General features: G+C 43.6%; 1 protein-coding gene across 2 annotated transcripts in view; it reads right to left on the reverse strand.

Annotated features, from left to right (window-relative positions):
• Window positions 1–272: 272 nt before the first annotated feature.
• ZNRF3 (zinc and ring finger 3) overlaps window positions 273–20,654 on the reverse strand; it is a 65,015-nt gene continuing 44,633 nt past the window's right edge. Inside the window, exons 3-9 of one of the 2 annotated variants that reach the window (XM_066331490.1) lie at window positions 12,701–12,775; window positions 9,318–9,449; window positions 8,534–8,644; window positions 7,420–7,587; window positions 5,459–5,561; window positions 2,973–4,718; window positions 273–1,936 (exon numbers count right to left, since the gene is read on the reverse strand). In XM_066331490.1, coding sequence (XP_066187587.1) covers window positions 1,893–1,936; window positions 2,973–4,718; window positions 5,459–5,561; window positions 7,420–7,587; window positions 8,534–8,644; window positions 9,318–9,449; window positions 12,701–12,775 — 2,379 coding nt within the window. In that variant the 3' untranslated portion in view covers window positions 273–1,892. Of the gene's footprint in view, window positions 1,937–2,384; window positions 2,602–2,972; window positions 4,719–5,458; window positions 5,562–7,419; window positions 7,588–8,533; window positions 8,645–9,317; window positions 9,450–12,700; window positions 12,776–20,654 lie in introns of those variants that run through there. The other variant, XM_066331491.1, reaches the window with a different exon arrangement.

A 20,654-nucleotide genomic window follows, 5' to 3' on the forward strand; every position in this document is an offset into this window, starting at 1 on the left:
AAATAAAAAAAAAATATCCAAAAATCACAAACCTTTAGAGTTTGTTCTCCCAACACATACCACTTACTTCAGTCATTCAGAGAATGAATAAGTTTTTAATAAGCTTTATACACAGAAAATGTGTTTATTGAAATTTTTTCTTTTAATCTTATACCCAGATATTGCCCTGTGTTAATTCTCTGAACAGCTGAATTTTGGTGCTTGTTGATTGAAAAGATGTAATGTGAATTCCTAACTTACTGGGTATGAAAGCAAAAGGAATTAGACAAATGCATTTGTTATTTCTTATATGTTTCCTTCTTTTAAAATAGTTCATTTGGGACTACAGAGAATACAAATCAGCTTTGCTGGGTCTCACAAACCAGCCCAGTGCTGTCAAGAACATCGCTTTGGCAGAATATGAAGTGTACGTCTCTATTTCATGTCTTTGAAGTATCTCCAAAGTGTACTGAACTTAGGACAAATCTTTTCAGAAGACTGGCACTGTGGGCATTAAATACTTAGTTTCCCTTTAGAAGAATTCCTGCTGTGAATACACCACAGGATGACACTGTGTCCTCAGGCACATGCAGCATGACAGGCAATTAACCCATGCTATGGTAGCCTCTTACTCAGAAGCTGCTGTTTCCACAGGAAACAATTGCTATCAGAAGTGACGACATACATTATCTCATGATAACAAACATCCCCACTAGGACAAGAACAAGAACAAAAGTATGTGCCCAGGCTAATGGGGTACAGAGAGCACTCTGTACACAAGACAAAAATGAAGCACAACCGGCTGGGCCCAAGAAACCTTTAAAACAGATCAATCTATGGAAGCTACATCAACCACAGCAAAGAAGAAAACAATGATGAAACCAAGTCCCTCACTTTCCCACACACACAAAAGGTGACAAGCACTGCTTCCCTTAGGCATGCTTGCAAGCCTGTAAGGAAACAAGAAACCCTGTTTCCAAAAGGAGCCAGCAAAACTGCAAGCACACTGCAAGCTCCGTTTTCCTGCGCATGCCAGCATTCCTCACAGCCATAACAGGGGCTACAGGTGCCTGAAACACTTCCTATGGAAGGAAAAGTTCATTACCTACAAAGGTAATAATACCCTTATTCTAAGCACTTTGTTCGAGCATCTGCTTGAGGGAGAGGTCCCCTTCACTGGTCAGGAGATACAATGAGGTCCACAGTTTAAATACAGGAAGTGAGGATGAGAACATTCTGAGCTATCAGTTTCCTTACCCCCACTCTGTTGAAACTAATCCTAATGGCAGGACACCTTCCCAGCCAAACCATCAGAGCAGCATGAAAGGGGGGAGAAGGGAAGAGGAGAAAGGAGACAGTCCAATGCTTCACCTCCCTCAAAATCGCTCACATAACTTGCTGGCTGCTAGGATTTGCTACTGGGATCAGTCAGTATCTGAGCATCCATTCAGCAGCCGTATCCCTCTGGATTACTATATTTCAAGGTGCTATCTGGTTTCTAAGGCAGGTGTAGCCCTGAGCTTATCAAAGGCTGGACTCCTTCAAGGAGGAGATAACAGCATCTACACATAGCCTGGCTTATTTAACACACTGTGTTACCTCTCAGCAAGAGGTCACTTCTAAAAAGAAAATATAAATAACACTTTGTCATTAATATAGAAATGGCACTAGAGCTCAGAAATGCTCCACACCACATCCCACATGGGCTTTGCACACAAATCAAGGCCTGAAGGCTTCAGGCAGGAGGGACAAAGGAGACAATCAAAGTGATGTGAACACAGAGGAAGTAGGGGAGGGACTTCTCCACATTACCACTTTTGTGTGTTTGTCAAAGCTTAAAAAAAATTTAAGTCCATGAGAATTTGGAGTCTCTGCTAAGCTCCGCTTCTCCATCTGGGATCATCTGGACAGGTCTAGTCACTGATTTGGCTTCTCTCCAAGGGATGAGATCCAGCACCTGAAGGATAAAGAAAACTAAGGAACATTGCATCTAGAATATTGCATACAGTTTTGGGCCCCCAGAACAAGACACTCACTGACTGGAGTTCTGCAGAGAGCCAAGATGCTCAGAGGGCTGGAGCACTTGGTGTGAAGAGGCTGAGGGAGCTGGGCTGTTCAGCCTGCAGTAAAAGCATCCTGAGCAGCTTTGCAATACCTACATGGAGGTAGTCCCAGTGATGAAACCACAGTCTTCACAGACATGCACTCTGAACCAGAGGTGAGGAATTTAAGTTGACGTATGAGATGTTCAGACTGGATACAAGGAAAATCTTTTGACCATAATGGCAGTCAAGCACAGCCACAGGAGTCCAGAAAGGGACTGCACTCTGTGTGGCCCTGAAGGTTTATCCAGCCTGACTGGATAAATCTGGCCTAATCTGACAAACTTGGTCTGGTCTCAGAGCTGGCTCTGCTTTGAGCAGGGAGTTGAATTAGATTATGACCTGAGGTCCCTTCCAAACTAGGCTGCCTTGTGATTCTATGAACACTCTTTAAAATAACCCTGGCAAGGCAGGTAAGAAATATCTCCCTCTTTCTGTGAGTGGTTATTTTTCCCCCTAGTCTGTGTCCACAGCAGAGACTTTCCCACATATTCTTCTATGGCAATGCCAAGATTTTCACCTTTTTTTAAAAAAACCCTTCAGCTTGTTTGTCATCTTTCATAGTGGCCTTGTCTGCTTAGGCATCTCACCACAGCTGCCATGACTAGTACAGTGTCCCTTGCTGTGGGAACTCTAATGGGGGCCTCTCCCCACAAAGGATGAGCATGAAAGCTTTTACAGGGTTAATTAGTAAGCTATCATCTTCTCCTCCACTGGCTATGACTAAATGAGCACAGGGAATAATACTTTGGGGAGAATGGTTAGTCAATAACCTGCTCTCATGTGAAGGATGGAATAACCTTTATGGTTTGCAGGTACCTAGGTAGCTGGTAGCATTTCATACACTAACCCAGAAAGGTAGCAAGTAATCAAAAAAAGCACATATATTACCTGTGGCCTTTGTGGTCATCATAAGCTTCTGGGAATTCAGAGTGGGACTGGGAAAAGGCATTCCAGTTTCTTCCTCCTGAGAGTAGTTCTGCCGCAGGAATGATGTTGCCTCATAGCACACCTCCCTCTCGACCTGTACCTCTCCAATACCTTGACAGTGCAGGTAAGTGTCTAGCTCAGGTGTTCCATCCCAGGAGCTACAGCCTCCTATGTGGGTCCCTTGGTGCTCTGGTGGTAGGATCAGCTCACAGTCTCTGTCTTCAGGAATTATGGGAATGCGTTGACCCAGATCACAAACACCCTTACAGCAGTTTGGCAAGGTGTCATCAGGAAGCGTGTACTGCACATTCACTGCATAGTCTTCTGTATAGCAGCCACCACCTCCACTGCCACTGTTGCTACTACAGGCTACCTGCTTCTCTTCATAGAAGCAGCAGGGCAACCCCTCATATTTTACCCCATCTGTCCTATGTAAGTGGTCTGAGTTAATACTGTACAAGCCTGGGGTGTTCCCTGACTGTGGTTCAATTCCTTGGCCACATGTCCCCCACAGTGGAGAGCTAAGGAAGAGTGCACTACAGTCAGCTGTCCCATTGCTAGGCTCCAGGGCAGAGTGCTGGAATTCAAAGCAGCATGCGCATGCCTGCTCCGAAATCGACCCTGCTATCTCTGGATTCTTCCAGTTCCTTTTAACATCCAAGGCAGCACCAGGAGTGGCCTCAGGTCCTCCCTCTGAGGTAGTGCCATTTGGATCCCTGTGCTCTAGTGAGGAATTACTGCTATAGTTCATATCCATGCTGCAATTAGACAGTTGGTCCCCTGAGGAAGAAGCTGGCACGGGCCGGCAGTCAGCACCCCCCACACCATGACCATGAGCTGGGAGCTCGTCCTGGTGGGGGCCCTCCAAAAGCACAATTGCACCCCTGTTTGCACCACCGACCTCACCCACTCGGCAAGGGCTCCTGCTGCGGTAAACGTACGGGTCATAGTCACTGCTCAACGAGCTGCGGAAGGTGGAGCAGCTCCCGTAAACCCCCTGGTTACTGACCTCAGTGCAGTCAACCATGGAATCGCTGGAGGAGCAGTGGCACTGACCAGAACTGCTGCTGCTGCTGTCACTCCCAGGGCAGTCAGCCAAATACCCACTGCACACTGAGCGATGGCCGTGATAGCAGCTAAAGCTGGAGGTACTGCCGCTCTCCAAACGGGACGAGGGCATTACGTGTACCACAGGAGGGAAAAGCATGCTGCTACCAGGCTGAAAGGCACGGGAAGGACCCTTTGAGGAAATGCCAGCTGGAAGCTGTCCATCTTGCTCAGGGTAACTAAGGCCTTGGAAGTAGTAGTGCTGATACATGGTCTCGTATCGGGAAAAGCACGCTGCTTTGGAAAAGTTGCGTCCACCAAACTTGGGTCTTCGGAAGTTGTGAGCTGGGGAGTAAGCCCTGTGCTCCAGGCTGCAGTGATGCGTGTTTAAAGCATGGTCCAAATGAATGGGCTGATAACTGCGGATATAGGCTGGGGACGGGGCTTGGTAGAGGCTCTGTTCACCGTGCCTCTCCACTGTCAGCAGGGTGATGGGGTTCCCGTGAGGGTCCATGCTTGTCCGAGTGGGATACGCTGTGATCTGGCTCGCCCTGTGCACTCGGCCCGGGTAATGGACAGGCAGAATCACCCTCTGCTGCCGGCTGCGTGCTGGGTTGATGGACTCCAGACAGATTGGAGCTGCGTTCCCCTTCTTCTGCTCTGAATGAGACAAACAAGAACGGAGAAGTAGAACTAGCAGGGAATAAAAGGGTATATACTTTATGCAAGAAAGAAGGATATTTTGTTTTCCATGTCTCCATTCCATGTTTTCCATTACACTATGCACCAATTTTTTACACAGAAGAAAATAAGAGCAAAACAAAACTCAAAGGCATGTCTGGAAAACTCTGAAACACTAAAATATATTTGCTGAAAAAGCAAAAGAAGTGAATTTATTTCAGATACTGTTTTCATATATACAAAATCTTTTGCTTACATCTTGCAGAGGCTGAGAGAGGCTGGAAGTCATTGCTCAAATTTCCATTTTACATGTTTTTACATAAATGTGCAGCGACAGAAAACTTTCTTAAGACAGAGGAAATGAAAGCGGGAAGAGGGCAAGTAAGAGAAACCACGTTCAAAGTTACAACACCATGGAAAAATAAAAGCCCATACATTGTTTTCTTTGCAATTCCCAAGGGAAAACATCCCTCTTCCCCATGTGTCCTTGCACTCAGGGCTGCACAACACTGCCCTCAGCTGGGCATCATCCCACCCCAAGGTTAAGCCAGGGGCACTCAGCTGCTCTCTGAGTTTGGGGCTATCTCTATTTCCAGGGCTGTGTTACAATAAAGACTGAGAGCTCCAAGGAGATTCACAAACCAGGCAGACTGTTTATTTCATCTTTTAAGCTGCCTGAAATAAACAACACACCAGAGCCTGCACAGTGCAGCACTTACCTATGATGTTATGGCGGCAGTGAGGGCAGGTGTGATGCTGCAGCAGCCAAGGATCCACACATTTCTTGTGGAATCGGTGAGTGCAAGGAATGACACGCAGTTCCTACAGGAACAGATGAAGGACCATGAGAAAGTACTTCTTCCTAACACGTGAATTTCTCACAGCTTGCTCCTATTTTTTTTTGACCTGGCTACTAAATGGAGCAATTCCTAATCTTGAAGTGCTAAGAAGGAAAAGAAATGGCATTAAGACAGCCAAGAGCACAATAGCTAGTGCTCAGTTGTCTCTAAAAGAATAGTCTGCAGGCATCTCAGAACTCCATGCAGATATACACATTTCTTTAGGACACTTTGTAGTGTGTCCCTATGGCCCAACACCTTTAAGAAGGCCATCACTAAAGTTTTCCTTAATATACTAAATGAACTTAAAAAATTAAAAAATCAAGAGTAATGAGGTACCTTTCCTACAATTATTTGCAGTGGAAAACACTCAGGTAAAAGCAAAACCAACACAGTGTATATGATACTTTTTCCCTTGCCCAGGACTCTCTTATCCTTCAGCTATGATCTGTTTACAGGATTTCCTGACCCTGATGGCTATCTCAGAAACCTGCAACAAATCTTTCTTCCAAGTACTGTTCATGTCTCCCCATGAGCTTAGGTTTTCAATTTCTAACATGCTTTGGCAAGGAGTTCCATGGGGCTACTACCTTCTGGTGGAGAACCACCACACAGCTTTGTATTCCCCTCTGCCCCCAAGTAATCTGGGTCTAAAGAGTCCTTGTCCACTCAATCATTTGGGTTTTTTTACAGAAACCATTCAAAATATTTGATCATTTTGTGACTACCCTTTCCTGAAGCACCTTTGTTTCCATTCCAAATTTTTTGTGAGGTGAGGTCAGAAGCACACAGTACTCAAAGTGAGAACATAACTAAACTTACACTATAGTATAACTATGTTTTCTGATAGTTCTCTAGACTTTCCCATCTCATTTCTAGTATCTGATTTGCCTTTTTAACTGCCATGAGGCAAACTGCCACCAATTTTCTTTCACAAAGCTATCTAAAGCATCAAGATCTTATTCCTGAATAGCAATGCTCAGCTCCCAACCCATCCCTGACACATGTGAAGCCTGAATTTCCTCTCCAGTCAGTTTGGACAGCTCTTCTGAAGTCCTTGTCTACCTTCATCCTTGCTATTCTGAATAATTTCCCACCAACTAACTGCATTAAACTTTCTATTTACACCTTGCAGCACTCAAATATGCAGCTGGTATTTTCTATTGCCTTAAAAATTATGACTCTTATGAATAATTTCAAAATAAAATATTCTCACACAATCCTTCTAATGGAAGTTGATAGCTGTGAATATTGACTGCCTCTATTTTATTTATTTTAAGGGGCTCATTTTCTGTATCACCCTTTCATTGTTTCCTCTGGGTAGAACTGTCATGGATACCAAGCCCTGACCGTGATAGTAACTGAGGAGTCCAAAAACTGTTCCTGAACGTTTTGATCTCTCTTCCTTCTCTTCCTCCTCTGGTTTCCCAGCAGTGCTGTGTACTCGACATTTTTAAGACAGGGTGTGATCAAATCTTGAAAACCCTAAGGATATTCTTTACCTGCAACAGAGCTTGGATGCATCATCACCTCAGCATATGACTTGTCAAAAACACCCAGAGAACCAACTGAGGCAACCCTGACTTCTTTGTGACTTGTTCTTCAGAAATGCAACAACAGTGGAGGTAGAGACTTGCAGATGGGATCCCCCACCTCTCACTTTGCAGCATGGGTAATTTGGAGCTGCAGGATGCAGCTGAGGCCAAGTTGGCTGCTCACTGTGATCAAACTGATGAGAGGTACCATCTCAGGACACAACATACCCAACAACCAGCCACGTGCCACAGTGGCAAAACCACCTACATTCCCAGCCCGTGGTGAAGAAACCTTTCATCCTTTACCTCCCCATCAATGTACTTCTCCAAGCAGATGGCACAGTCAGAGGTGGAGCTGCTACTGAGTGTATCCAGTGCTCCACAGTTACTTTCTCGGTGTCCCTTACTTTTGGACTTAAACTTCCTGGTCTCCATTTTCTCCAGTGCTTGCACTGCAAGCCTGTTCATGGAATTCTACATGAGAAGAAAGAAAAAAAAAAAAGAAAAGAAAAAAGGAAAAAAAGAAAGCCAATGCTGCTGTGTAAGGGACTAGAGTGTAGTAGCAGAGAAACACCACCATAACACACCTTACAGATCATGTCAGGCCCAACTGATGTGTAATTTCTTAAATTAAACAGCGAGAAGGCTAATTGGAATGCAGATCAGAAGCCTCATGAAAAGAATGTATGCCACATGCAGAAGTGAGAATGATAAACTACTCTGAATTAGAACTGGGTGAAGGTGCTGACAAATGGGATACATTGCAACTGCTCAGTTGATAGGCAGCAACTATTCAAGCCAACATATAAAACTTGGCCAGGAACTTCTTTTGTATGTCAGTAATATTGATTGTAATGCCCCAATATGCTGTTACCATCATATTACCTGGAGCCATACTTGAGAAAGGGATCAAAATGAAATGTTTTAAATTAGCTGTATCATTTCCTCCAGGACAAACTTGAAGTATGCCACCTGGAATTTCTCCTAACCAAACTTTTTACCTTGAAAACCCCTCCCATTTCAATAGATGTTATCCTACTGAAAAGATTTGCCATTTATTTTCTATCCTCTCCACAATACAGCAGCAAGAGTCTGGAACTTATCTAGAAGTATACCAGTGCTACTGATAACCTGTGAGCAACCAGAAATGTTCTTTCATCCCAGTGGCTAAGTGGACTGCTCCTGTGCTGTTTTCATTTCAGGATTTAACTGAATGAACATCATGGGTCATTCAGTAAATCTCCTTAAAAGATATTTCCAAGTTCTTCCAAAGATCTACACACACGGATAAAACCACAGAGCCACCAAGATGGCTGCTGTAAATCAGAGTCCTGTGTTTCCAAAAGTTGTGAGTACATTTTAGCACAAAGCAAGAGAAGCTAACTTTCAGCATTCAGTGAATTCCCATGACTGCTCTTACCTGACTGCGTCGCTGCTTCAGTTTGATCTTGACGAGAAGAATGAGGCAAACAAGAGACACAACCACAAAGAAGGCCAGGAAAATTCCCATATCAAAGTACTCGGTGGGTTGCTTTAAAAGTTAAAAGAGAGGTATTATTTTTCCTTCCTTTAGATCATACTCAAATCTGTTGTTTCTTTCTCTTTTAATGTCTCAGGGGGCCAAATGTACACAGTCAGAATGGCAGAAGTCAGAGCACACAGTGTTCTGTTCATTAACTGGGATTCTATGAGACAAAACCTGTGTTTCATGTGCCACTGCAAGTGAATGGAATACACAGAATGCCAATCATGTGATGTCAGGTTTACAGTCTCTGAACTGCAAAACCCAGTTTTATTTAACTGAGTGAATCATAGCAAAACAAATTTTTACAGTTTACTGGGTTGCTTATGCATGTAAGCGACTGAAAATCAACATCTGAATTTTTTAAAAAATGGCCCTACTTCTCAAATACATTTCTTAACAGAAGGATTCTATTTACCATTTAAAAAAAATAAAAAACCAACAACAACCAAACCTAAGTGGTAACTGGGACATGGATGACCTCTAGTTTCATTCTTCTGTAAACCATATGTAGAGAGCGTTAGGAAAAAAACAGTCCAGTAAAACTATTTTATATTACAATTACAAATATCAGATAATTTCACACGTTTTAATGTACATAAGGAGCACCAGAACATCTTCACCCTCAGTGCAGTGAACAAGCAGCACTGTGATACCCAGAGAAAGGATCTGAAAGTCTCACCCGTGGGGGGCGATGCTGAATCCTGGCCCGTGCCACTTTCTGCTTGTTAACTATGTTCATTAGCTTGACAGCATCAGCACCCTTCACATACACCACTGGTCTTTTCAGAGGGTCCTCTGAGCCCTGGTTCAGCTAGAACAACAGAAAAAAATGTAGTCTGCTCAAAAGGCATGTTTCAGAAAACTACCCTCCTTCTGGACAATGCAGAGAATGGTTAAGGAGTATGAATGTGCAATGAATTTCAAGCACTGAGTGTTCTCTTCTAGCACAGACCTTTAGTTAAGTATTCCACAGAATTAAATCTGAATTAAACTTTTGATTTAGGCTGCCTTATTTTTTTTTTTATGGACCAAAACTAAGATTAAGGATAAGCAAATGCTATTTCTTAACAGCAGCTTTAACTTAACTGGATTATATATATATCAGTGCAGACATTAATACTGTAATGTTAAACCTCACAATGAAGAATAAAAACCTGCTCATTCCAAGAAAAATTGTCCCTAATACATTTTATCAACCTTTCAATTCCAACATAGTTCAGACAGCTGAAGAAATTTCTATGTGAATAATCTCATATCACAGTCTGTCTTTAAGGCTCATTGTACCTAACCAAGTTAAGTCAGTATTTTCTGATGTTTAACTCTACAAACTCATTCAAAATTACTTGAGTTCTGGCAACGATGAGACCTATTGATTGCAGGATGGGGGGCCTCAAAGATTAGAGCATTTGAGTAGACCACATAATTCACTCTGAAAGTGCCTTCCAGCTCCAGCTATGTTTTGTCAAAAAGGCCAAATCATAGAATCAGAAAATAATGGTTGTGGGAAGGCATGTCATGAGCCCAGCCTCCTGGTCAAGGCAGGGTCAACTATGACATCAATTCAGGCTGCTCACGGGCTTTATCCAGTCAGATGATGAAAACCTTCAAGTGTGGAGAATGTGCAACTTCTCTGGCCAACAAATCCAGAGCAACAATCTGTTAAATTACACACCAGAGAGAGTAATAACTAGACAAGAGAATTGTTCTGTTAAAAAATGGCACCAACATGATAAATTTATATAGCTTATTCTGACTTAAAAAGAAAATATGAGTACACAGGCTGAATGCACTGACAAGCAGATGGAAATTGTACAGGGGAAAGGAATGAGAGGACAGGAGTGTGAGCAAATAGAACAAAAGTATCTTATGACTCAAATAAATGTATCTGCATTGTTGATAGCTACTTCTTAGTTCTGGCTAAACCATGTAGAAATTACCAGTTGACTGGTCCATCATCCTGATTAAAGGACTCTACTTTAACTGATCAGATGATGATAACAGATTTCACTGAGACTTTTAAAAACTGATTCTCCCTAATATTTTTCTGAGAAACTGATCAAACTAATTTTAAGGCAGGTGTCTTGTGATGAGTGAAAATCTAGCTGAAGTGTCCAGGAATCCTATGTGTCTACAAGTCCTGCTGACCTAGGGCCAAACCCAACCACTGTCCTTCCGTTCACAGACACATAGTCCCTCTCATGATTTCTTGTCTAACAGAGAATTCTCCCAGTTCCTCAGCCACTTTTGCACATTGTCAAACTCTTGCTAAACATGATGCTCTGGGTGCTGCTACTCCTCTTCAAATATGCAAAAGTAAAACTAAGAAATGATTCAGACTTCAGAGAGTGTTTGTAAAAATAAAAGTTTCATTCTTAATTTACAGCAGGAGATACTCAGATCAATAGGAATAAACCCCATTTAGACAAAGTCCTTTCATTTGTCATCTACCAAATGATCTGAGGACAATTCTTCCGGTCAGTTTCTGTTCACTGACTGGCAGGAGGATCTGCCTTTCATAATACTCCTCCCTTTCAAAGTAATCTCCCTTATTTGTTCTAGTGCTTGGTAACAAGCATACATGAGAAAACTTCCTAAGCAGCTCCCCTCAGTGTCTTAGGATATTTCCATTTGAACCAATGACACTCCAGATTACCTCATGTCAGTTTTCCCTCCATTATTATCTGTCATTGTTTTGCACGATTTCATTACAAGTGCCGAAATGGAACTCTATTCTACTTTAAAGACAAATTACTTAACACACCCCTGATGTCAAGGGCTCTGAAGACTTTAGATGTTAATCAAAGCCCATTAAAAACAAGCATCCAGAGCAGGATGAGAACAGCGCCAATCCAGTAACTGTTACTTTTAGAATATGAAAGCTACATCCAGTCATTCCTCTCCTGTTCGCCAGTGTTTCCACAGGCTACTGCTCCTTCATCTAACAGAGCCTATTTACTCTGTCAGCTACTGCTCTAAGCCATTAACCTTCTTCCGCTTTATTGATACACCCAAAATATTCAAACATCCACTAGACTAGTTTCCCAGCTCTTGGGGACAGATGCACTCAGTTTATTATTTATAATCGAGCAAGGAAAGCTGCTGTTGTTAGAGGGAAAAGAGCAAGAGACAGTAACTCAGCTTCCCAAGTCCAGAGCAGGGCGGCTGAAAGTAACCAAAAGCTGTAACACAGAGTTAAAAATAGAAAAAGAAGATTAGATCTTTGGGAAGATATTTTTCCTGTGTAGAAAAGGGGAAAAAAATATCCCTGTGAATGCTTTCAAGATCAAGGCTGCAACTTTGATGCACATACAGACCACAGTACTCAAAGCATCCATTGCACAGGGTCTTCTGCATTCCTTTGTCCAACAGATGCTCACTTCAGAATTAACACCAGCTTTTTAAATGTAAACACTGATGATGTCTCTTTTCCCCCAAGAAATACAGGCTGCACTTAAAAACCTTCACCTCCACTTGTTTCTGCTGTAACAGAAACAGCAGTTTTGTTTCAAGACAAAACAGAACTAAACCAAATGCAGACTATTTTTGTGCTTATGTTTCTTCACTGAAATAACTCAGAATTGGCTGAAGTATGTTAAAGCCTTTCATAGGGCTATTACCTAACCCACTTCAAATAAAAAGACTAAAGTTATAACAAGACTTGGAAAAAGAAGAAAAACCCTGCTTGTCCACAAAATACATAGGCGGAAATCATCAGCTGTAAATGAGAAAGAAATGGTTATAAGTTTTAAAAAGAAACTTGTTTAGAATCAGGTTTGAAAGTCATTTTGCAGTCTCAAAACCAGCAGCTGTTCAACAACACTATTGATCACAGGCTGGATAGAGCCAAACATCCAGTATTTTGTACACAGAGCCGGGCAAAGAAAACCTCCTTGATTAAATAATGGGCCACAAAAAAAATTGCTTCTATCCTCTTTCAAAACCGTAATCCCAGACCTTCTGGATTCTAGCAAAGCTAGAAGAAAAATCTAACTCCCCCAAAGTTTTCCCTTTCTACCAGGTTCCCAACACCTACGTTGCCTCCTGCCTGACATTGCTTCATACCTGATCAATGGCATCTGGGTTTTCAGAAACATCAAAGATGACCGCTGTGGCTCCTCGCTGTACTGCTCGTTTTGCCTGCAATAAGAAAGACAGCATCCTCAGTCCCACCCCAAAAGATAACTTCTTAACTCAAAAATTACTCCCTCTCCTCATCTCCAGATAGAAAATTTAATGTTTAGTGTTTCTATGTAGTTAAAACAAAGGACAGAACAATTATAAACACAGCAGTTCCTCAACCAGCATGGAAGGAAGTTAAACTTCACTAAAGCTTCTACAGTGTCTCTGCTCTTTCCACCTCAAACTCCTCTTTCAGCAACCTTTTAAAGGAATTCAAATGAGATTTAGACCCTCTAAAGACTTTAAATACAAAAATTTTTTAAAATTATGTCCTTTTTCCTCCATTTTACTTGGAAGTGCCATTAAAAACCATCTTCCCTATGAATTGGGGTGGAGACAAGCTCACTAGTGTAGAAAATTAAGGTGGACCGGGTTCTTTTTCTTTTTCAGTATCATTCTCACAAACCAGGATATCACAATCTCAGAATGTGCCTCAGAGAATACTGCTTTTTCTGACCATCAGAGCTCAGAACTATTGCATACGCTTCTTATGCTGATCAGAGATATCTAAGTGCACGGCTTTTTAACAAATACAGTCCAAACCTGGAGTTACCAACTGCACAGATAAGGTATTAGAAGATATTAAAATCCCCTGGGATAGAGAAACCAGTGTTTTAACCACCAAGCCAAACACAGGGGTTTTATCCTGTTTCTGCCACTGTGTCTCTGTATGCACTGTTCAAATGTTGCTCAATGGCTCCATGATGCAGACAGTCCCAGTAATTTTCGAAAATCCTATTGCCTTTATGGACACAGAATGCAAGAAACTATTTCTCCAAGCAATGACAGCTATCACCATCACAGCAGAATCAATCAGTAGTATCACCAATAGAAGTGCTAAGTTATGAAACATTACTCGGCATTTTCCTGGAAAAATGTTGGCCAATACAGAGAAGTCGGTTTGAATACAAAGAAGTCACTTTCTTTGCTCCGTTCTCATGTTTTATTTCAAATCGACAAGTCCCATCAGACAGCACGTGAGGGAAACCAACTCCCAACCTGCAGCATTTTCTCAGCCCACCAGGTATTTGTCCCCTTTGAAGTCGGCACACCTGGTTAATGACTAAGAACTGTCAGGGAGGAAGAGTTAAAAGGAATCCACCACCATTCTCTTTTGCAGTAGCCCTGAGGTGAGCGCTCATCCAGCTTTCCCTACAAGGCTGCCCTTACAGACACACACTGCTTGTGGAACTGTTCAGGCTATTTAGGTAATTTCTTCAGGATGATCAGTTCAACAAGCAAGGCCCCTTCAACTCCGAAGAGATACTTAAGGAGATTTTGCAGATCAGCGCTGATAAAAAAAATAAAAACACCTTAATTGCGCGAATACTGAACGAGCAGCAAGTTTCCACCACTAGGTGTTAAGAGATGAAAACCACCGAGTAAAAAAACCGCGCTGCGGAGAGTCACGGCAAACGGGGGTGAGCCGTCTGCTAACATCGGTTCACTGCAGCCAAGCGCCGCTCGCAGCCGAGCCCGGCGAGGCCCCGGCCGCCTTCCCCCGGCCCTGAGGGAGCGGCCGCCATGAGGGACCGGCGGCGCCGCACAGCGCCCCCCAGCGGCCGGCACAGCGCCCCGCAGCGGCCGGCACAGCGACCCCCGCACAGCGCCCCCCCGCGGCCGGCCCAGCGCCCCGCACAGCGCCCCCCAGCGGCCGGCCCGCCCCGCACAGCGCCCCCCGCACAGCGCCCCCCGCACAGCGCCCCCCGCACAGCGCCCCCCAGCGGCCGGCACAGCGCCCCGCACAGCGACCCCCGCACAGCGCCCCCCAGCGGCCGGCCCGCCCCGCACAGCGCGCCCCGCACAGCGCCCCCCGCACAGCGCCCCCCCGCACAGCGCCCCCCCGCACAGCGCCCCCCCGCGGCCGGCCCAGCGCCCCGCACAGCGCCCCCCGCACAGCGCGCCCCGCACAGCGCCCCCCGCACAGCGCCCCCCCGCGGCCGGCCCAGCGCCCCGCACAGCGCCCCCCCGCACAGCGCCCCCCAGCGGCCGGCACAGCGCCCCGCACAGCGCCCCCCAGCGGCCGGCCCAGCGCCCCGCACAGCGCCCCCCAGCGGCCGGCCCAGCGCCCCGCACAGCGCCCCCCGCGCAGCGCCCCCCGCACAGCGCCCCCCCGCGGCCGGCCCGCCCCGCACAGCGCCCCCCCGCGGCCGCCCGTCCCCGGAGCGGAGAGGACGGGGAAATGCCGAGGATTCGCTGCTGCCAAACTTCCCGGGCTCCGCCGGAGGCAGCGACCGTCCCTGCGCAAGGCCGCAGGCGCTAAAGAGCCGTGCCCGTAGTCGGGTGGCGAGGCGGTGCCGCCCCGAGCGCCCCCGGGAGCCGCGGCCCGCACGGGGGGCTGGGCGCCGGCCCTCAGCGGCGGGCCCGGGGCTCCGGCTGCGCGGCCGCCCGAACGGCCAGGTGCCGCTGGCCGGACATCGGAGCGCACTGCCTCCGCCTCCAGCTCGGCCTTGGAAGCGGGCACTGCGAGGGGAGTAGAGCAGGGCGAGCGCTTTAGTTCGCTGGGCATTTCCCCGCGTTTCCCCAAGCCGCAGCCGGCCGGGCCCGAGCGCACCTGGGGCTCCGGGGCAGCCTCAAACACCTGCTGCGGGCCTCCCTCCGCGTCCCCGAAAATACCGCAGGATAATTAAAAGTCAAAAAACGTCTTTGAAAATACCCTGTCTACCACTCAGTAATCAGGGCAGCTCAAAATAACACAGCAATAAGTCCCACTTAAAATAATACCAGTCTGTAATGGGCACGTGATTTTTTTTCTTTTTGGGTTAGCCAGCATTTAGACTCCCTCAAATCATTTTTCTAAGCAAACTGACCAAACTTACATCAAAAATAAACACAAGCTAGATGAGGGGTAAAAAGAAGCTAGTACAGTACACGCATTACTTTTCCATTTACAATACTTGTGGTAAACTATCAGACATTTCCACAATTCAATTCCCATTCATTTGCCAGGCCTAATTATTTCTGTAATTGTCTTGTCTGTCTTAAAACAAATTACTATCACTATGTATCTGTATTCTTCCCGTTTTGTAAAGAGCAATAAAAAACAAACCAAAAAAATGGTAATTGCACTTCTTGCAATTCAAGTGATCACTTTGTTCATAGTGACAACAACCTCCCCAGTCCATCTCTGTCTTCAGAGTTTACACTTAATGCTAGTGCAGAACAATGGACATTACTAATAAAATGCACATTAAATACCGTCTCGGATTAAAATCTGGCAGAATTTACTAGGCCTTGTAATCGAGGTAAGATAAGAGGAAATGCACGTGACAGAAGTGCAAGAAAAATACCTCTCCACATCTTCAGGCCTGAGGAATTATAAGTTATTACCTCAAAGAACATAAGAAAGATTTTAAGAGCTCTGCACTACCTCCCTATGGGCCAGGCAAATACAATAAGGAAGTAACAACTTCCTTGATGAGGCAAACTTTCATCCCAAGGGACCAGATAATTATTAAACAGGTGCACTGTTCCTCTCATTCATTCAAGTCAGGTAGGACAGCAACAATCAAAATAGCAAGTTCAGCTCCTTCCTGACACCTTGAAGAACACTTTCCATGCTTGGACACATGAATATGGCAATCATCTCCTCTGCTTTCTAGTATGGTTTCATTCCAATTAATGTTTCAGATAGTATGCAACAGTGGAGAAACCATCATAAGAAAAGCTGCTTAACAAGGTTCCCCTCAAAGAGAAAAATCCTACCAACAACATTAGCCTTCACCCATTATATTTACTTCTTTGCCAAAGTTAGAATTCCCTGACAATATTCAGTAGTATTTAAACCTGAGGACATAACACTTGAATGTAATGGATTTCAGAGAGTGAATAAATTACAGATGAGAGAAAGATTGGGGCTTAAACCATAGGTGGGGAGATCAAAGTTCATTAAGCACTGCAAGCTCTGCCATTTACATCAACATAGTAATGCATTACACCTCTATTAATAGAGTACCTTTTGTTGAAAATGGCTATTGGTAAAGCCAGATTACTACTTACAAATAAACTTTTTTTTAAGTTAGCATCCTGGATAATACTGATGGACTGAAAGGAGAAAAGAATGCTTTAAAACTATTTGCTGCCTGTGTAAGCCACAGATATATCCTGGTGTTAGAAAATTATGCTCTCACTAATGTTCCTACATTAAAAACTACCTATCTCTCTTCCTGGATTTGTTCAATTGTTCACCCAACTCTAGGTATTCTTTGAACTTAGTACACTCTAGTTAACAAATATTAATTACATTATGGTATGTGCTACATGAGCGGGTTGTTTTATTCCCTGGGTTAAGAAACTCATAAAGCTGGGGAAGAGGAGATTGGGCAATAGTTTAAGGAATAACCAGTACAAATGCCAGTAAACTCCTTTTAGCAAACTATTCCATTGGGTGTCAGCATTATTAGCTGGTCCTCCAAAGCAATCAAGACAGGAAGCACAAGAATAAGGATATAGTACACAGGAAACAGTCCTATGGATCCCAAAAGCAAAATGCTGCTAGAACTAAGGGTAACAGCACACCTCTAACAGGTGGAACAATGGCTTTTTCCTATCCTCATTCCTTTTTTCAGTACACCTTGGTTTATGGGGCAGAAAACATGGTGTTACTCTAAACCAGTGCAGAGACTGTTGAACAGAGTAATCAATAAAATTGGTTTGTGCGTCCTTATTTAGCTGAGAACTGAGCCAGCCTGAATTTCCTCTGTCAGTTTTTGTGGGTTTTTTCCCCCTCTCAGTTTCTCTATGAACTAATAATTACTGAAGTTGAGGCATATTTTCTGGGTATTCCCAGCCCATGAGATCCAACAGTCTATGTCAGATCTCTCTACATCATGGAGTCAGTGGTCATTAATCTCACAAAAGAGTGGGATTATGCAAGCAGTGTTAAGTGGAACGTTTTTCATAGCTGATTCCATCATCAGCTGTCTTCTGGTGCTTTGAAATAGGAGAAGCCAGCTTCTCACATAGCAGACTGGTAACACATGAGCAACAGCCAGTGACATGTAACTTGCAAACTCTGTGACTCCAAGGAAGAAGATTTTCAATGAAAAGGTGCAGTGTCTTGTTTTACTGCTCTGGAAAAGCAGTTCAAGGATTTCAACAATCTTGAGTGCTAGGGAATACAGCTGAAGGAAGAAGGTTTCCACTTGCAATATTTCACCAAAATAAATGATGAACATAGCAAGTCAATGGTCTTGGTCTTCTCTTGAGCAGACTCAAAAGTAACAAAGCCTGTTCCAATATCAATTATTTGCACCTGTTTTCTCTGTGTCAAGATCAAGTGAGACCAAAAAGATATAGACAATATTACTAAGATTTGATATGGAATATGCAGAACCAGGATGTAGAATACTGCCTTTCCTTGTACAGGTTTGCTACACTTGCTGTAGTTGTGTGGTTAAACGACAACACTTCTGCAGACTTGTCTTCATTTGTTTTTTTTTTTTTTTTTTTTTTTTTTTTAAATTATTATCAGAAGACAACTCTGGTGCTGAAATAAGCATTAGGAGCCTACCTTATCAGGGTTTAACTTTCTGCTGTTTTGAGAAAACCTCACTTAAGTCTGGTCGAATACAAGAAGTTCTAAAGATGAGAAGGAGACCACTGGTTCTTACATAAATACATGATGAATCTGCAGGTTGTGACAAGGAGACATTGCCACTGCCAGTTTGCCATTCCAATCATCTGAATGGTATTCTGACCTTGATGCTCTCAAATCCCTAAACTTCTTCAGGAGAGAGGAATACCTTAAACAACTCCATTAAAACAAGCAGTGGGTATGAACTGCACCCCTATTCTATGGATGGCAGCATTAGATTTCCAGTATGGCAGAAATGGCATCACGTGAAGCTAATCAATAAAATCTAAACTTGCTCATCATTAAGAACCTTACATAAACCCACAGCATCAAGCAAATTCACCTTCCCTTTGCAACTGTGAAAATGCAAAAACCTCTTTCTCTCAGAGCTACACAGAGTACAGACAACAACATCTGAACAATCCAGGCCTCTTTTCTCCCCCTACACTGCTATCAGGCTCAATCAATCATAAAAAATACCTTGTCCCTTGAACCAACACTGGAGCTAGCAAGCCAGGCCACAGGCCAATTCTGCAGGGCAGAGGAGGAAGGAGAAAAGGACAGCCATCTACTTTGCAAACAGCAGAAGTTACAAATTAACCAACTGATGCTTCAGACCTGTTAATGTACAATTCCCTGGTAATTCCAGAAACTCAGTTAAAGCAAGCATAAACAGGATGCCATTTCAAACCTTTTCTGAGATAATGAAAAAGGAACTTTTATATTTCTGTCTGAAAACAAAGGCAGAATATCAAAACAAGACAGTCAAATCCCCATACATAAAACCCCTTCCTGACTGGAATACTCGACTTCTCTGGCACCTTAGATATGTTTTATAGACATGCCCTACATATTCTGAATTACACAGCATCACAACAGTTGCTTACCAATTAAGAAATATAGAAAGTGTGAAGCAGCATTTTTAAACTTAAAAGCATAATCACTATTTAAAACCAATGTACCTTTCTGTAAAAAAAACCCAAAACAACCCAAGCCTTAAAAAGCTACATGCTTGTAGTTTTAAAAAAAACTATCAGTCATGCAGTATATAATCACATCAATATATATACACACCAGCGCAATTTATACCACTAAGTACTGAGAGGCTCTCAGATGATTAAAATGAAGAAAAAGAAAACTAGTGTCTCTTTTCTGGGGTTAGGGAAAACCACTGTTACCAGTTCTGAGTCTAGATCAAGTAAAAATAGTAATAAAAAGACATTTATTTAATCCTGAACACAGCAAAGCCTGCCAGCTTCACATCACTTAAGATACATTTCAGAGTCATGGGACTCCTCTCCCAGAGCCCTGACCTCTGCTATCACCATTCTGCAGGCCAGCAGCCTTGTTGCTATGACAAGGCACAGCCACAGAGAGAAGGGTGAGCACTGGAAGAGATCAAAGGAGGGGATTGGGGTCTTGAACTAGATTACATATTCACAGAGAACCTAGCACACTCAGCAAGAACTGCGTGGCTGCATTCTCAACAATTGATGGTTAACCCCTCGAGCTTTTCCCAGAACTTCTACATACAGTTACCTTTGAAATACAGTCACAAGATGAGGATATTTATGTACTAAACATGTACTATATCATATGCTATGAAATACCACTACAGCCAACCCAGATAATTCTTAACCTTTGCACTGAGGGTGTACTGAAAATAGATGGATAGAAACAACAAACTAGACCTAAGATAATTGTGTAAACGTACATGCAAGCATGTTGTGGTACTGAGAGAATAAAAAACAGAGATATGCAAGAAAGCATTGGAATTGTAAATAAAAAAAACTAGGGTTAGTGCAGACCACTATAAAAAGGCATCCCTACAGTACCCAAGCCGTGTAAACAGAATGTACTGAAGTTCCTCCTATAGGCATGTGCTCTAACAGAATACTAACCTTAGAATTAAAAACTGATATCTATGTACATCAAAAGGGAAAACAGAGTTGTAAGGATTGTCTTGTATTTAGAATGAGAAACGGCAAAACTTTGAAAAAGTATTAATAAGAATTCCGTCTAACCTCAGTCAATTTAATGAGGAATGCTTAGTATCATCTGTCTTGCTTAGCCTCACCCTCAGGAAGCTGACCTTCATCAGTAGGCTGGTATCTACTGTGAACAAGGACATTTTAGAGATAACACAATTATCTGAGATTATGAAACAATAAATCCATATCTCAGTAGTGACAGAAAATGCAGTGCTCTTTGCAGGGTTATTAACTGCCTGCATGCAACCCCTAACAGTATGTTCAGATAGAC

This window comes from Sylvia atricapilla, chromosome 17 (assembly GCF_009819655.1).
Source record: "Sylvia atricapilla isolate bSylAtr1 chromosome 17, bSylAtr1.pri, whole genome shotgun sequence".
Taxonomy (NCBI): domain Eukaryota; kingdom Metazoa; phylum Chordata; class Aves; order Passeriformes; family Sylviidae; genus Sylvia; species Sylvia atricapilla.